This window comes from Mustela nivalis (genome assembly GCF_964662115.1).
Source record: "Mustela nivalis genome assembly, chromosome: 16".
Classification (NCBI taxonomy): domain Eukaryota; kingdom Metazoa; phylum Chordata; class Mammalia; order Carnivora; family Mustelidae; genus Mustela; species Mustela nivalis.
In genome coordinates, this window is record NC_139035.1 from 1,780,343 (window position 1) to 1,794,897 (window position 14,555).

Below are 14,555 nucleotides of genomic sequence, written 5' to 3' on the forward strand. Positions count from 1 at the left end.
TAGTGGCCTAGCAGTTGGGGACATAAAGGTCACAGCAACCAGAGATAAGCAATTCGGGAAAGGACTTCAGGTCCCAGGGGAGGAAGGCAGTGAGACTGGGAAATACGGCAGCACCCAAATCGCCAAGGGCCAAGGGACTGGTGTTCTGACTAAAAAAGAATGAAAATATCTGCAGAGCCACTGGAAAATGAGATCTCGCATTGCACTCTGAAGTGGGAGACCGAGTGCACCACCGGCCACCGCGTCCAGCTAACTCAGTGGTCCTCAAGCCCTGTTGATACAGAGCCTGACACAGAGCCACAAAACTCTATGCAAAAATCAGGGTTCTGGGTCAATGCTGAAGGTTAAAATGTTATAGATTCAAGCATGTCGGAAAAGAAGAGGAATGATTTGCCTAAATCCAGAGGATAAATTTGGAGGGTGAGGTGAAAACACAGACCCAACAACCAGAGCTGAGGCTCCGACAGCATTGCTGGTTCCGAGGCCCACAGCTGGCCGAAGCTGCCGGCCACGGCGGGTTCCAGGCGCGGCAGGACCGGTTCCTGCACCAGGGGAGGCAAACGCCTCCTCTCCCGGAGAAGAGGGGCTGACAGACAAAAGGGGAAACAGGAACTTTGGAGATTAGATTCCAGCTGTGACAACCACAGTGGTGGCATATATGATCTAAAATTTTAGTGAGATCATTCTTAGGCATTTTTTATTCTTTAGCCTTAATGCAGAATGTGGAAAAACAGCTTATGATAAATGCCGATGGAATAAATGACTGAGTGAATGAAAAATAAATGAGGAAGCCTGGGCCCTTAGTGTTATCCCCGGAGTGTTCTAGATTCCGCCGGTGCCTGCAGTATAGCTCTCACAGCAGATGGCAGCCTTCTGTGTCCCCAACCTCAGACATCTTGAACAGAAGACATCGGCGTGTCTACTCTCCTTTTGGAATCTAGGAAACTGCCCCCCACCCCACCCCGCCACAGGCTCTCCTGTGCCTTAGAGGGCGCAGGGCTTGGGAAGAGCAGTGCAGGTCTTCTGGTATTCATTTAGCGCTCACGCCGCAAGAAGGAATAAACAATGTCTCAGCTTTTTTCTCTTTCATGCAACACTAACAGATTTCTACCAACACAGCCTCTGGTCTGATCACCAGGCACTTCCATCTCTGAAGTTCACGGCCTCCGGTAGAGCGGCAGCCTGGCCGCTGGCCAACAGAGAGCGCGCGCCAGAGACCGAGGTTTAGGGACACCGCCGCTGGGGGGCAGTGCAGTGTCACGATGACAGCACGGCCGGACCCGGCTGGAGTCCAGCTCCACGCTGCCCAGCTCCTTGGCCTTTGCCGTCTAGGCATCCTCTCGAAGCCTCCATTTCCTCATCTTTACAAGGGATCAGAATATCCACGCTCATGGCTGTGGTGCGGGTCGGATGGGATTCTGTCTGTGACAGAGCTGGTCCTTGTCCCGTAGGCAGTAAACATCAGCGGCTGGTGCTGGTCTCGTCATGACTGAGCACCCTGAAAAGGGCCATGAGGGCCTGGGCTCCGTTAGCCAGAGGCTCGGGGCAGACCAAGACAGACGGGCTCCAGCTCCCGTTTTGAAGGGACAGTTCACTGTCCACAGGGCTCGTGCGTGAGTCAATTCAACAGTGAATGAAAAGCGGCAGCTGGTGAGTGTTTGCCACACGGCTCCTTCCTCTCTGCTGCAGGGAGACAGAGCTGAAGGAGGCCTGGGTCCTGCTGCGGAGGACCTCCCAGTCCACGTGGAGGCAGAGCCCGCAGAGAGGGGCCGAGTGGCCTGCGAGGTCCCGGAGGGGCGGGGATGGCATCACATCCATCGCTGCATCAGTGCGGGGCTCAGCAGGGCTCGGTGAAGGCGGTGTAGGCAGTGATGAGCCACTGGTGGAAACACACTCCATAAGGAAGTGAAAGTCCGTTGGTGCAGCCGCACTTCGTCTCTTACTCAGGATGCGAATCGCAACAGGTCACTTAGCCCCCCTGAGCCTCTGCTTCCTCGGTTGGGAAACAGAGATGACACTGTCCTTCTCCACTATTTCAGAACAGGGAAGACGTTAAAACTCGCAGTGCTACTAAAGCACTTTACCAGGCTGTGAAGCGTTTAAACGTACAGGGAAATGCAGAGAGCAAGACAGAGTGACCCCGCTCTGCGGAGAGGGGGTTCGCTTTAGATTGGTAACAGTTTTACACGAATCCCTGGTAATTCTTCCTTCTGGCCTCTTATCTGAGAAGCCATACGAAAGGACAGAGCCGCAATCCTACCTTCACAAGTTGGTGCGGAGCCTGTCCAATGTCCAGATGGAGTGCAATCCAGTACTTGTGGTCCGGATAAAGAGAATCCTTCATCACAGGCGAATCGGCACGTGGCCCTGTAACTGGAATCCCCCAGAGGCTGGACGCAGGTCATTGTGCCGTTGTGAGGGCTTCCCAAAGCTGTGCACGTACTGGCTACCACGGGCAGAGAGAGCAGAGAACACAGCAACCTGAAATCAGCCTGTGTACGCACCCTTCATCCACCCCAGCATTTGGCTGGAACGATCGTTTGAGCTTCATGCGCTTCCTCACCACTTAGAGGTCAGGCGAGTGTAGAACAGCAGCAGCCGTTATCCTGAAACCCCTCCATCAAGAGCTTTAGACGTCATTTAAATAGGGAGCTGGTGGTTTGGAAAGATAGCTTCAAGTGTCCCTGGACAGGCATGGAAGTGGCTTTGACACCTTTAGAAACAGAACTATTGGCCTCGGGGTGACTGGGTGGCTCAGTGGGTTAAAGCTGCTGCCTTTGGCTTGGGTCATGATCTCAGGGTCCTGGGATGGAGCCCCGCATTGGGCTCTCTGCTCAGCGGGGAGCCTGCTTCCTCCTCTCTCTCTGCCTGCCTCTCTGCCTGCTTGTAATCTTTGTCTGTCAGATAATTAAATAAAATCTTAAAAAAAAAAATAAAGAACCATTGACCTCGCCAGAGCACAGTGACTAATGACAGGAAACAGGAAAACAAAGTAAAATACTTTCTCCTCCCACAAAAACTCCTTTCCCCAGCCAACGGGTAGAAAGAATCTGGGTCTAAATCCTTGTTGTGTCCTTACCAGCACAGTGTCTCTAGACCTTTCCGATCTTTAGTTGCTTCATCTGTGAAATGGGAAAATGATATTCCCCACCTTGCAGGGGCCCTCAGTTATACAGAATAATAAATTAAATCAGATGTAAAAACTTAAATTTAAAAATATCTTAAGGATCACGGACACATGGTAAGCACGTAATGGACCTTGAGAGCTTGTTTGGAGGTTCTAGCAGGGGAGCGCAGCTACTCGTATACCCTTGACCGAAGAACGGTCCTCTCCTCTATCGGGGAAGGTCGTCCTCTTCGACCGAGCGCGCAGCTTCGGGAGGGACGCACATGGAGCGGTGAGGGAGGAAGGGGACACCCGCCTCGCCAGCCAGATCAGCCGAATCAACCCTGGCGATCAATGGGGTGACAGATGTCACAGCCAGATCGCCCTCACATCCGGTAAGCACGTAATGGAACTGGCCATCTGCAGATGCTCTTCCCACCAATGCCATCCTATACGGTGACCAGCCCCAGTGACTTACTTGTCCACTTACAGAAAAGGTAAATTACAGCTCGTGGTTCTTGACCACAGTTCATACACACAAAGCTGGAGATGGTGGGGGGCTGGCTTGGGTTGGAGATCATGCTCTGAGGGATGGGGCAAATCACTTAAACCTCTCAGAGCCTCAGTATCTTCACTTCTAAAATGAGGAAAATGGCACGGCCTGGCTCCCAAAATTTTTACAAGGGTCAAAAGCAAAAAAAAGACTCTTAAGTAAATGTCAGTGACTGTTGAGATATCCCTCCGACAATTAATGAAACTATAATGTCCAGATTCAACATGTCAACATTAAAAAATGAAGACTAAGAGAATGCACGGTTTAGGGCTTTCTTCTTCACTATTTGGTTTGACTGAGTAGCGTACGGCTTCGGACCAGAGTCAGTGACAGGAGGCCTGAACCCATGGCCACTCTTCAGCCACTGACTTGAACTGCTTGAAGTTCCAAAAGTATTTTTTATACCTTTCTCTTCCCTTTCCCCCCCCCTCCCCTCTCCAGCTATATCTCCCTCAACCTGATCAAATTCTCCAAAGACCTCGTCATTTTCTGCCACTTGAAACATCTTCCTGTCTTCAGTGTGCACGTGTGGGTGGTGGGAGAGAGGAGAGGAGACACATCAAGAAGGCTGTAGCCTGGAAGGAACAACTGGGAGGGTCTTGGTGCCATGGCATCCATATCAAGCTCTTTTATGGCCTTGCCTTCTGATAGCGGGGCTCTGAGAGCTGCGTGTCAGAAGGCAGCAGGGCAAAGGGGACTTAGAAAAGGGAAACTGTCTGATGACACGGTCAGGAGTCTTACAACAGTGAGCGGGTTGCAAGCCTTCTGGTCCCTTCCTGCCCAGCCCACATTTGGGTATTTCACTTGAAGCTCACCCAACAACAACAGGAGAAAGTTCAGTCAGAATCAACAAAGAGCTAAAAGCAGGAGGGAACTAGAAGGTCACAGGAAGCCATGGTGAGTGTCAGCCTCCCTGCTGTGAAACACCCACAGGCAGCACAGTATGGGGCAATGAACCATGACTCCGATGACTATGACAGAATTCTGGGGAAGGATCCCAGTCCCTGGGACAGCCCTCCGCAGGGACTCTGAGTTCTTCCCCAGAACTTCATGGAATTTGTAATATACCCAGGCTCCAGTGTGGCCAGGATTAAAGCTGAGAAGGCAAGGTCAGAAGCCTCATTCTGGTCCTTCTAGACCCTGCTTGGAAGCTACTCTCAACCCCAGCACCAGGGTCTTGCCATGCTCTGGTGCCTGGAAATGAAGGACGTCCAATTCTATTGAGTTCATTCATTCATTCGTTCAACCATTCACTTATTCGCTGTTGACCTGACGTAACTGTGTGTGTGTGTGTGTGTGTGTGTGACCTGAATAGCAAGTGGTTTCCTCTTCATTAAAAACCTGTGCCTGCCTGCTTTCACTCAGATGTTAAAAGTCTGTACAAAGTGAAAGGCAAAGGCAAACAATTCAGGATTATCTAGTATTTTACTATTTAATTTAATTATTAAAATTATATATGCATCATAAAAATACTAATTGCACAGAGGGAAAGTGAATGGGGAAAATACTGGAAGATTTCATATAAGAAAGCTAAAACAACGCCTATTTCAGGCTGGGAGTATTTAAGAGGATTTTTTTGTTTCTTTATGTTCTTATTTTCCTGTAGTTTTACAAATAAGAATCTTGCTTGTAAAAGTGATATTTTCATAAATATAACCAAAGAACTGGATACATCGAGGGGACAAAAGGAATGGGGGGAGGGTATAAAAAGCATACATCTGTGCTTCAGTTCCCAAACACAAAGGATTAGAACCCATTCTATTTCATAAAATATTGGCAGACGACCCCGGCTCTCTTTTCGGCCAAGTACTCCAAGTGCCCCTCCCATCGCATCAGGACACCCATAGGGCGCCCGCCTTCCGCCTGGTTCCTAGGAGCAAAATGCCAGTCAGCCTTGGGGCAACCATCCCGAAGCTATTTTTTTCCTTTGTGGCCTTCTTTTGAGGCATTGTTTTTAGCCAGGAGAACAGTGTACCTGGTTTGTGACAGAAGCTTCCAGATCCTGGTCAGAGGCTGATAGGGCCCTTCCCTATCTCCTATTGCCAGACATCCTGCTACTCATGTTATCTGCCTGGCCCTTGAAGGCTACTGAATTTGGAATCAATGGGTTACAGGAGGAAAGTGTTTATTAATTTTCCAGTCCATTTCAAACTTCTGGCCCCTAGACAGTCACCACTGCTAAAATACAGCCTACAGTGGATTTCTGAGAAGGTGAGGAGAATTCACCTTACCGTGGCATTCCGGAGGAGGAGAGCTCCAGTCCCCAGAGCGCAAGCACCGCAGCACGCTTGCTCCCACCAGGTAGGAGCCTTCGCTGCACGCAAAGTGGCAGGTTGATTCGTACCTAAAGGCACCAAGTGGGTGGGAGCAGTTCACCTGCCCCTTGTTTGGAGCCAGAAGATCCTGGCACTGCAGAGCTGCAAGTAAGAAAGGGAGGGAGTGAGGACAGAGTAACACACAGGTACACATTAATTTTGACCGCTTAATCCTTTCTAGGGCCAAGAACGGGGGTTTCTGAGTGGGGACTGTTTAAACTGGAGGATGAGAAAAGCCTCCATCACAATGGCACATGGAGGAATTTATACGGAAAACTCATTGTTAAGCATTTTGGCATTTTGGCAATATGCATGAACAATTTTCAAAAGATCATATTTTTAGATTCAAGAATGTATGCTAAGAATGTAATCAAGATGCATAGCAAAAAATCAATTCAGAGATTTTTTTTTTGAATGAAGACATTACTTTTCAGAGCAAAATACTGAAAATAAACGGAAATGCCACTGATCAGAGGCTGATAACAAATTATGCTGAATCAATGGAAGGAGTACTAAAGGTCGCTAAAAATGATCTATTTCATCTTGGAAAGGTATGGGAGGTATCTCAATGTACAATGTTCAGTGAAAAGTGAATAAAAATTACATATATGCTATGATCTCAATCATGTAAAACAGACGGTCAGAGAGAACAGGTGCACTGTAATATGATAAGTCTTTTCTCATTGTAAAAATGTGAACAATAATTCTAACTACCTTATGGAGATATGTAACTACCCTATGGAGACTCTAAAGTGCTCAGTAAATATTATCCGTGGTCGACAGATATTACCGGGGACAGCAGCAAGCAGCAGCAGCTCGTGCTGACAGGTGGCAGTAACACCACTGGAAGCAGACCCTGACCGTCTCTTTCTCTTTCTCTTCCCAGAAAACACCTGGGAAGCCTGGCCGCAGAGTTATTGAGACCACATCTCAGGAAGCTAAAGAGAGTAGCCAACCATCTTGGGGTGTGATAAGACATTTACGTGCCTGGAGACAAGAATGGCCCCAGAGGGATTCTCTTAAGATCTCTCCCTCCCTTTTAAGCACAGCAAAGCTCCCTTTTGTGTCTGTCTCTCAGACACATTCACGACACATCCCACTGCCCTCGCCCTCACGGTGTATGGTCATCTAGTCCCTCACTGTCTCATTTTTGGGTTCATTTTTCCATTTTTTTTTTTTAATCGTGGTAGGATACACATGGTATAAAATTTACCACTTAACTACTTTCAAGTGCACAGTTCACTGATACAAAGTACACTCATCTCGCTGGGCAGCCATCACCACCAACCAGCGACAGAGCACCTGTCCTCACCGTGCACTCAACCTCCATACTCATTAAACAGGAACCCCGCAGTCCCCCTCCTCTCAGCCCCTGGCAACCACCATTCTGCTTTCTGTCCATGATTTGAACTACTCCAGGGACCTCGTATGAGGGCACTCTTCCCTTATCCTCATCTGTCTTCTTATGTCACTAAGCACAATGTCCCTGCGTTTCAGCCATGGTATAGCGTATGTCAGAATGTCCTTCCTTTTTAAGGCTAATAATATTTCATTGTATATCTCAACCACAGTTGTCTTCTCCATTCATCCATTCATGAAAACTTGGGTTGCTTCCATGTTTTAGTTATTATGAATAATGCTGCTATGGACATGAGTGTACAAACCTTTTTCCCTGTTTGCAACCCTGATTTCCAATTCCTGCCTCATTTTAAAATCAGGATATACTTAGATCCGGGGCATTCACATAAATTGCCCAAGGATCCCAGTAAATAGCAACACAAAATGCCAATGTTGCATTTCTAGGACGTGACTTCTGTGTGGAGTACTCCTTGTAAAAATAATAATCCTAGTGACTTCCTTATGCCTCTGCTCTCCTGTAAGAGCAAAATATAGAAAACATGAACTATCGAAGGAAGATTACTTCGTAAAATCAGATTGCAGACATAGGATTTATAAGGTAATGTTGTTATTTTACATACATTTGTAAACTCATAGCAGTTTTAAGCTCTCTTTGCACACATTAATTTACAACCATGAATGAGGCACGTAGGTAAGGCAGATAATAATACTTCCATTTTACAGGAAACACTGAACTTCAGAGAGACCAAAATCTTGTTGCCAGGAAATGATGGAACTAGACTAAATGCCTTGTGCATTAGTCTTCTACCGTCCTACGTTGTTCCTTGTGCATCATTCCTTCCTCCCAACCTGTCTCCTTTTCGTCATGCCAACACATTCCATCAGTCAGTGCAACTCTCGCCTTGAGCTCCAATACGCTGTAATGGACATGCACTTTGCTCACCCTTTCCTCCCTAGAGCCGACACAAAGGGTCTGGCACTAGTGGTTCTTGGTGAATGTTTGATGCATAAATGCCTTACTTCAAATGCAGATGTGATGCCTAACCAACTGAGAGACACAGAAGGAATGTTCCAAGGTCACAGTACCTTGACACACCGGTGCTGGCGCTGTCCACTGTCCCAACTCAGTACACTGGACTAAGTCAGCTCCTTCCAGCTTGAAACCCTCGGCACAGCGGAAGCTACAGCTGGTGTTGTCCTGGAATGCTCCTGAGGATGGGGAGCAGTCCATGCTGCCGTGAACGGGACTCTGCAGTGGCCCGCAGGCAATGGCTAAATGGGAGAAAGTTGTCGTTGAAACTGGATCGTGGAAGGGCTCAGTTCCTTCTCAGGAAGACCTCTCAAGAGATGCATCTTTCCTACCAAAATTACCCACATGTCCAGAGCCCCGAATCCTCCCTTTTCCAAAATGGAAACTGTGTAGAACACCTTCCTATGCCCTCTTTGCCTGGGTCACTCTCTTGCCCTTTGATTTCAGCTTAGACTGCACTCTCCTTAGGAAACCTTCCCTGCCCACCCCAGATCAGGAGTAATGACTCCTTTAGTGCGCTCTCCATGCCCCTTGCACCTGCAGACACTGTCCGAGCACTACCCCTTGGGCCACAGGCTCCTGGAGGCTGAGCTCAGTCATTCTGAGCTGGATCCCAGGGCCTGGCTCTTTAAATATTTACTCTTTACTTAAATTAAATACTCTTTAAATATTTACCGGTGGTATTTGTGGAATTGGATCTGGAAAGAGCTGACATGGAATAGGCTGGACTTTTAAGGAAAAAGCTGGGATAACAGAGCCCATTGTTGATACACTATCACCCGGGCTTATAAAATGATATTGAGTGGGTCATATCTCTGAAACACAGGATGTCAACTTCATCAGACTTCGAATGCCAAGTGAGTACAGTCCAAGGAGAGTTCCTGCATGAAATTAATCCCTGAGTGACCCCAGTTCTGATGAAGTCAGATTTCTTCATGCACTTCCTTGATAGAACATTTTGACTCCAAGCTATTCCTGCTTGGCTTTTTGTTTTGTTTTTGGTTTTCATACAAAAGCTCCCATCAACCCTGGGCTTAGACCTCTGGTTTTTACAGAATCAGGGCCTCTAAGAACCACAGATCCTCTAGTGCTTCTTCTCTCTTCATTTACGGATGAAAAAAGTGAGGTCTGGAAATGTTAAGTTACTTCCAAGTTCTGCTATCTGGACAGTAGCTGAGGTAGGCTTGTAATCAAGTCTCCTGGGCACTCGCTCATCCAATATTCAATTTCCTGCTGCCCTATCCCTCTTTCTGCTTAATGAGCTGAGGGTATGAGGCAACTGCACGGAATTCAGCCTCGTGCTCTTATGCAAGGGTGGAAGGTTGTGTCACATCCTCAGCCAGGACAGCCTGCCTCCCTCCAGGATCAAAGTCACCTCCAAAAACTTCAACAGGGAATTCCCCTCTTTGTCCTAATAGCCACGTTCCGACTTCCTCTGAAGCAGAGGACTTGTCCCACAGCTTGTATTGCCAGTGAGGCAGGAAGGGGAAAAAAAGAGATAGAAATTGAGTGACCGGTCTAACGCTAACTACTTCACCGATGCTATTTCACTGTGTACTTTTTACATCCTTCATGCTCACAAAGCACCTGGGAACTCTTAGCTCATTTCATGGGTGAAGAAACCATGCCTCCTGGAGGCTGAAACACCTGTTCCACTGTCAGAGCCTGGAGGAGGCTTTCCTGAGGTGAAGAGCCCCTGATCTGGCCAATGTGCCATGACCCTTCCTGGGTGGAAGGGGGCAATGGAAGGAAACTCCTACCTTCACAAGCTGGCGAGGGTGCGGTCCACTGGCCAGAGCCCGTGCAGCGCAGAGAGGCCCAGCCCCTCACCTGGTAGCCAGGTTCGCATCCAAATTTGCAGCTGGAGCCATATGCAAACGCAGAGAGGGGGTGGACACAGTCCATGGTTCCTTTGCCAGGGGCTTCCAGGAGGGGACACTGCACAACTGGAGAGAAGCACCAAGGAGAGAAAGAGAGAGAGAGATACTAAGAAAGGAAAAACCAGGCCCACAGCTGGAAGACGATGATGAAACTACCTCAGGAAATCCAGGTGCAGCTAGGAATCTGTGAGGGTCAGAGACCTTCACGATGTTTGTCCAGACTTGGGGACCAGTCCACAGGGTGACCTCAGTCTTAAAATATAAAAGGAGTCCTCCAAGCTCTTCCTAACGTCCTCCATTCCCTTTACCTCTAAGAGCCTGTCCTGGTAGATCTTCTACCAGATCTTGTGTGAAATTTATGAACGGGGCCTGTTCTAAAACTGTTCGAGGGCCGTGGGTTTGGGAGAAGGGAGGACTTGTGAGTGGCGGGTGGAAGGAGGGTCAGGTTGTGGCCGTTCAGGCCAACGTCTCCATAGCTGGCCACTGCCATCTGTACTCGCAGCAAGAACAGGGCATGGTGGACCTTATCCAAACCCAAACCCCAGAAACTCACCTTCACACACTGGGGCTGCGGCTGTCCACACCCCTGAGGCCATGCACTGCACCACCTCCGATCCAACTAATGCAAATCCCTCTTCACAGCTGAAGTGGCAGCTGGTCCCGTACAGGAAGGCCTCGGCCGAGTGTGGACAGGTCATGCTTCCTCGCTCAGGAGTCTTCAGGGGTGGGCACTGGGCAGCTACAAACAACCCCAGAGTAATGGTGTGAGCCCTTGGGTTATGCCCAGTGCCAGGGAAAGCTCGGGATGCTACAGTGGCTATCGAAACCTTCCCTCAGTGATGGGAGAGGTGACAGAACTGGTTGGTTCAAAGGTACTTTCAGGGGCACCTGGGTGGCTCAGTGGGTTAAAGCGTCTGCCTTCGGCTCAGGTCATGATCTCAAGGTCCTGGGATCAAGCCCCACATTGGGCTCTCTGCTCAGTAGGGAGTCTGCTTCCCCCTTTCTCTCTGCCTGCCTCTCTGCCTACTTGTGATCTCAGTCTGTCAAATAAACAAATAAAATCTTAAAAAAAAAAAAAAAACTTTCAGCAATTGTTTTGAAAGACCCAAACATCCTCATGGTTCATTTACCTTTTGAAGAAGCAACGTAAAATTACCAAATTAATAATACTCAGCCCTAAGGCCTCATTATTATACTCTATTTGCTTTGCAACTGACAAAGACAGAGCCTGTCTCTCTGTGATGCTTTTGCCTGAGAATCAAGAATTACACCGATTACCTCACTCTACAGATACAAAGCATCATGAAAATCAAAATTAGTATTACTCTTATTGATGGGCAATATAAAAATCAGAATTCCCCATCTAATGTGGATCCTCATGATTTCTCATATTTTTTTTTTAATGGAGAAAGTTTGTTTTCCTCCTCTGAAATTCTAGTGGTCAGTGAGGATGGAAAGAATAGGGTCCACATACCGACACACTGCGGTGGCTCACTCGTCCAGACTCCGGAAGCCAAACATTCCAGCTTGCTGGGCCCATTTAGTTCGTACCCTTCCGTGCAGTGGAACCTGCACTCTGAAGTGAAGGAGAAGTTTCCCAGAGGGTGGCTGCAGTTCATGAATGCTTGCGGAGGGAGATCGAGATCCCCACACTCTCTGACTGTGGGGACAAAATATTGATTTTCTTTCTCACTGCAGGTTTAAAGACAATGTCAGGTTTGCTAGACGTTGGAAGCTGTTTGTATAACCCTCCGAATCCCATCTCTCTGGGCTTCTAACCCAACCTGGTCCTCTTTACTTGGTGCTTTGGTATTGGCTGCATCTTCGCAAATAATCAGTCTTTCACCTGTTTTTATCAAATGAGCAATATCAGCCTTTGCTTTGCTTTCTTTATGTTTCTTTTACCCTTTAGGATTTTATGAGCCAATGTTCCAAGAAGGAAATGTTTTCCCCAGAGTGTATGTCTTGGGACAGTTGGAGTGGGGCAGACTCACAGATCATGGAGGGGGCCAGGGCTAGCCTTTACTCACTGGTGAGTCTCCAACATGATTCTTTCCCTGGAACCACCTCCAGCACAAGACCAACGACCGCAATAATATCAATAAAAGAGTGGCCTCACCATATTCACATTCTGGCCCATAGAATCCAGGGAAGCAGGAGCAGGTGTAGTTCCCGATGGTCTCAATGCACTCTCCTTGCTTGCTGCACGACATGTCCTGGCAGGAGGCTGCATGGATTCAGAAGGACCAGAATCATGGGCATTCCCAGAAGGCATGAAGAAAAGCGGGGTTATTCCCCAGGCCACAGACTCAGCCCCTCTTGGGTTAGACTGAGCTGGCCAAACAACAGAAAATGACCGTGTCCTTTGTTGGGCCAGCCTGGCCCCTGTGAAGGACGTTGTAGGAACCCACCAGAGCATTGCCTGGCTTCCATTTTAGGCTGAGCTAAGTGTTTCCTAAGGAGGAATGGCTATGTGAGGCAGAGAGACAAAGAGCCACCAACAGATGTGTAGACAGAGACACTCCTCTATGTGGTATGAAATAGGTTGTGGCTTTTAACCAAGAATATTCTTAGAGTTGTATTACAGAAACCCCTGTGACAGTGCAGCGCAAAGTTTAGGAAGCAGATGTGGGCAGCCACACACACGTGATCAGAATCCTGGCTCTGCCGCCTACTATTAAGGGACTCAGACAAGTTACTTCTCTGAAGCCAACCTGCACAAGATCAGGGCCAAAGCCCTTCCAGCCTTTTGTTCCTTTCAAATCTGCAGCCAGCATCACATGGTGGAGGAGCAGAGGAACAAACGAAACGCTAAGACCTCCTTGTGGCACATAACAGTCTCGTCAAGAGGTGTTTCCCAGGTCTCAGGATACCAGGCTTAGGTGTGGAGAGCATGACTGGCCAGCCAGGCCCATCTCAGTAAGTCTGAACGTAGATGGGCTGGAGTTTCTTTCCTGCAGGGGGCTCTTGGGGATGGACGGATGCACTCTGCACTAGGCACCTGATGGAGGGTTGGCATTAGAATCAGTACTCTCAAAGCACGGAGAATGTCTTTACTGATGAGGTCACAGGTGGGGGCAAGGTCTGAGGCTAGACTCTTTTCTGGTGGTGTTTCCTCAGCACCGAGCTGTGGCCACATGTGGTCCACTTTGGGGTCCATTACAAGAGAAAACTCATATGTCACATAGAGGGTTATACTAGATGACCTCTACATTCCCTCACAACTCTGAGATGCGAAAATTCTAGAAGTCATGCAGATTCCACAGGAGGACGTCCCTAAGGCAGCCGGCAAGTGTGGTGAAGCTGCACAGGGGCACTAGAAAGGGTTCCAAGGAACGGGAAGATGCAGGGGAAGCGGCAGCCACTAGATACTGGACAGATGTTTGGTCCACATCTTCCCTCCTATGGCCGCGACCTCACCCGTCTTCCCTGTCTGTCCTGTGCTCGTAGAGCACGCACATTCTGTTCCGATTGTAGCTTCCTCAGGACCTCAGAATGCTATACGTGAGAAAAAAGTCCCAGGTCTGTCCTTTACTCCACTTCAAGGAATCAGGCAGGTCAGAAATTGTCTATAACTTTGAATCCTCAGGAAAGGACATAATGATGATTCACTGAATGAATCTTTCTTTTTTTTTTTTCCTCCTCCTGATAAGCTGTTGTGAGATGTAACAATCCTGACATTTAGAGAAGTGGTCCAACTTAATTTCTTGTTGCAGACGACATGTCGGTTTCTCATCTGTTTCCTACAGAGAGCTGATGGTTCCCTACACCCTTTCCAGCTTGGGTGGCAAAAACATGCCACTCAGGATAGTGGCTGCCTAGAGTGTTGTGTTTGGTGGAGACAGAAACTCGACTGTGCAGCAAAATTGCAGCCATTAGCCGTGTCCCCCGTTCCTGAAGGTTAGAGGAGAGGTATGACGCACGACCGTAGCTCTTAATCGCTTTCCTTCCTTGTGATTTTTTTGCAGTTTACTGGGGAAGGTGATCTTGGAGTGAGGGATGTTGAAGGTTGGGCAGGGAGGGGAAGCAGTGGCGAGCTGGAAACACCTACGGGCAACAAGAGAACCTTACAGGGACCGTCCCAGGGAGGCACGACCCACGGAGTGTAGGGAGCTGGCCGGGAGGCAGCAGGATGCACTGAGATTCTGGTCGTGTTCGTCCTGGCCTACAAAGAACAGGTCGTGATTGTTTACATTCATAAATTTGTTAATTCGTCGATAAATTATTTATAAAATGAGACCCAAGTACAGGGCAACGCACTTACGGATACGTTTTCCCTCGGATGGGAGATGGACCGGAGAAGAGAGAAACA

The 14,555-nt window shown here is 48.4% G+C and overlaps 1 protein-coding gene and 1 long non-coding RNA gene across 7 annotated transcripts in view; one reads left to right on the forward strand and one right to left on the reverse strand.

The window, feature by feature from the left end:
- Positions 1 to 14,555, forward strand: part of LOC309849858 — a 77,333-nt gene that overhangs the window by 17,778 nt on the left and 45,000 nt on the right. The gene's annotated exons all lie outside the window — the stretch shown is intronic.
- The window catches only part of SELP (selectin P), a 46,464-nt gene that overhangs the window by 11,922 nt on the left and 19,987 nt on the right, over positions 1 to 14,555 (reverse strand). For all 6 annotated transcript variants that reach the window (XM_082702664.1, XM_082702666.1, XM_082702663.1 and 3 more), the window contains 7 exons: positions 12,363 to 12,470; positions 11,718 to 11,903; positions 10,797 to 10,982; positions 10,124 to 10,309; positions 8,420 to 8,605; positions 5,891 to 6,076; positions 2,261 to 2,446 (listed from right to left, as the gene is read on the reverse strand). In XM_082702664.1, coding sequence (XP_082558790.1) covers positions 2,261 to 2,446; positions 5,891 to 6,076; positions 8,420 to 8,605; positions 10,124 to 10,309; positions 10,797 to 10,982; positions 11,718 to 11,903; positions 12,363 to 12,470 — 1,224 coding nt within the window. The remainder of the gene's footprint in view (positions 1 to 2,260; positions 2,447 to 5,890; positions 6,077 to 8,419; positions 8,606 to 10,123; positions 10,310 to 10,796; positions 10,983 to 11,717; positions 11,904 to 12,362; positions 12,471 to 14,555) is intronic.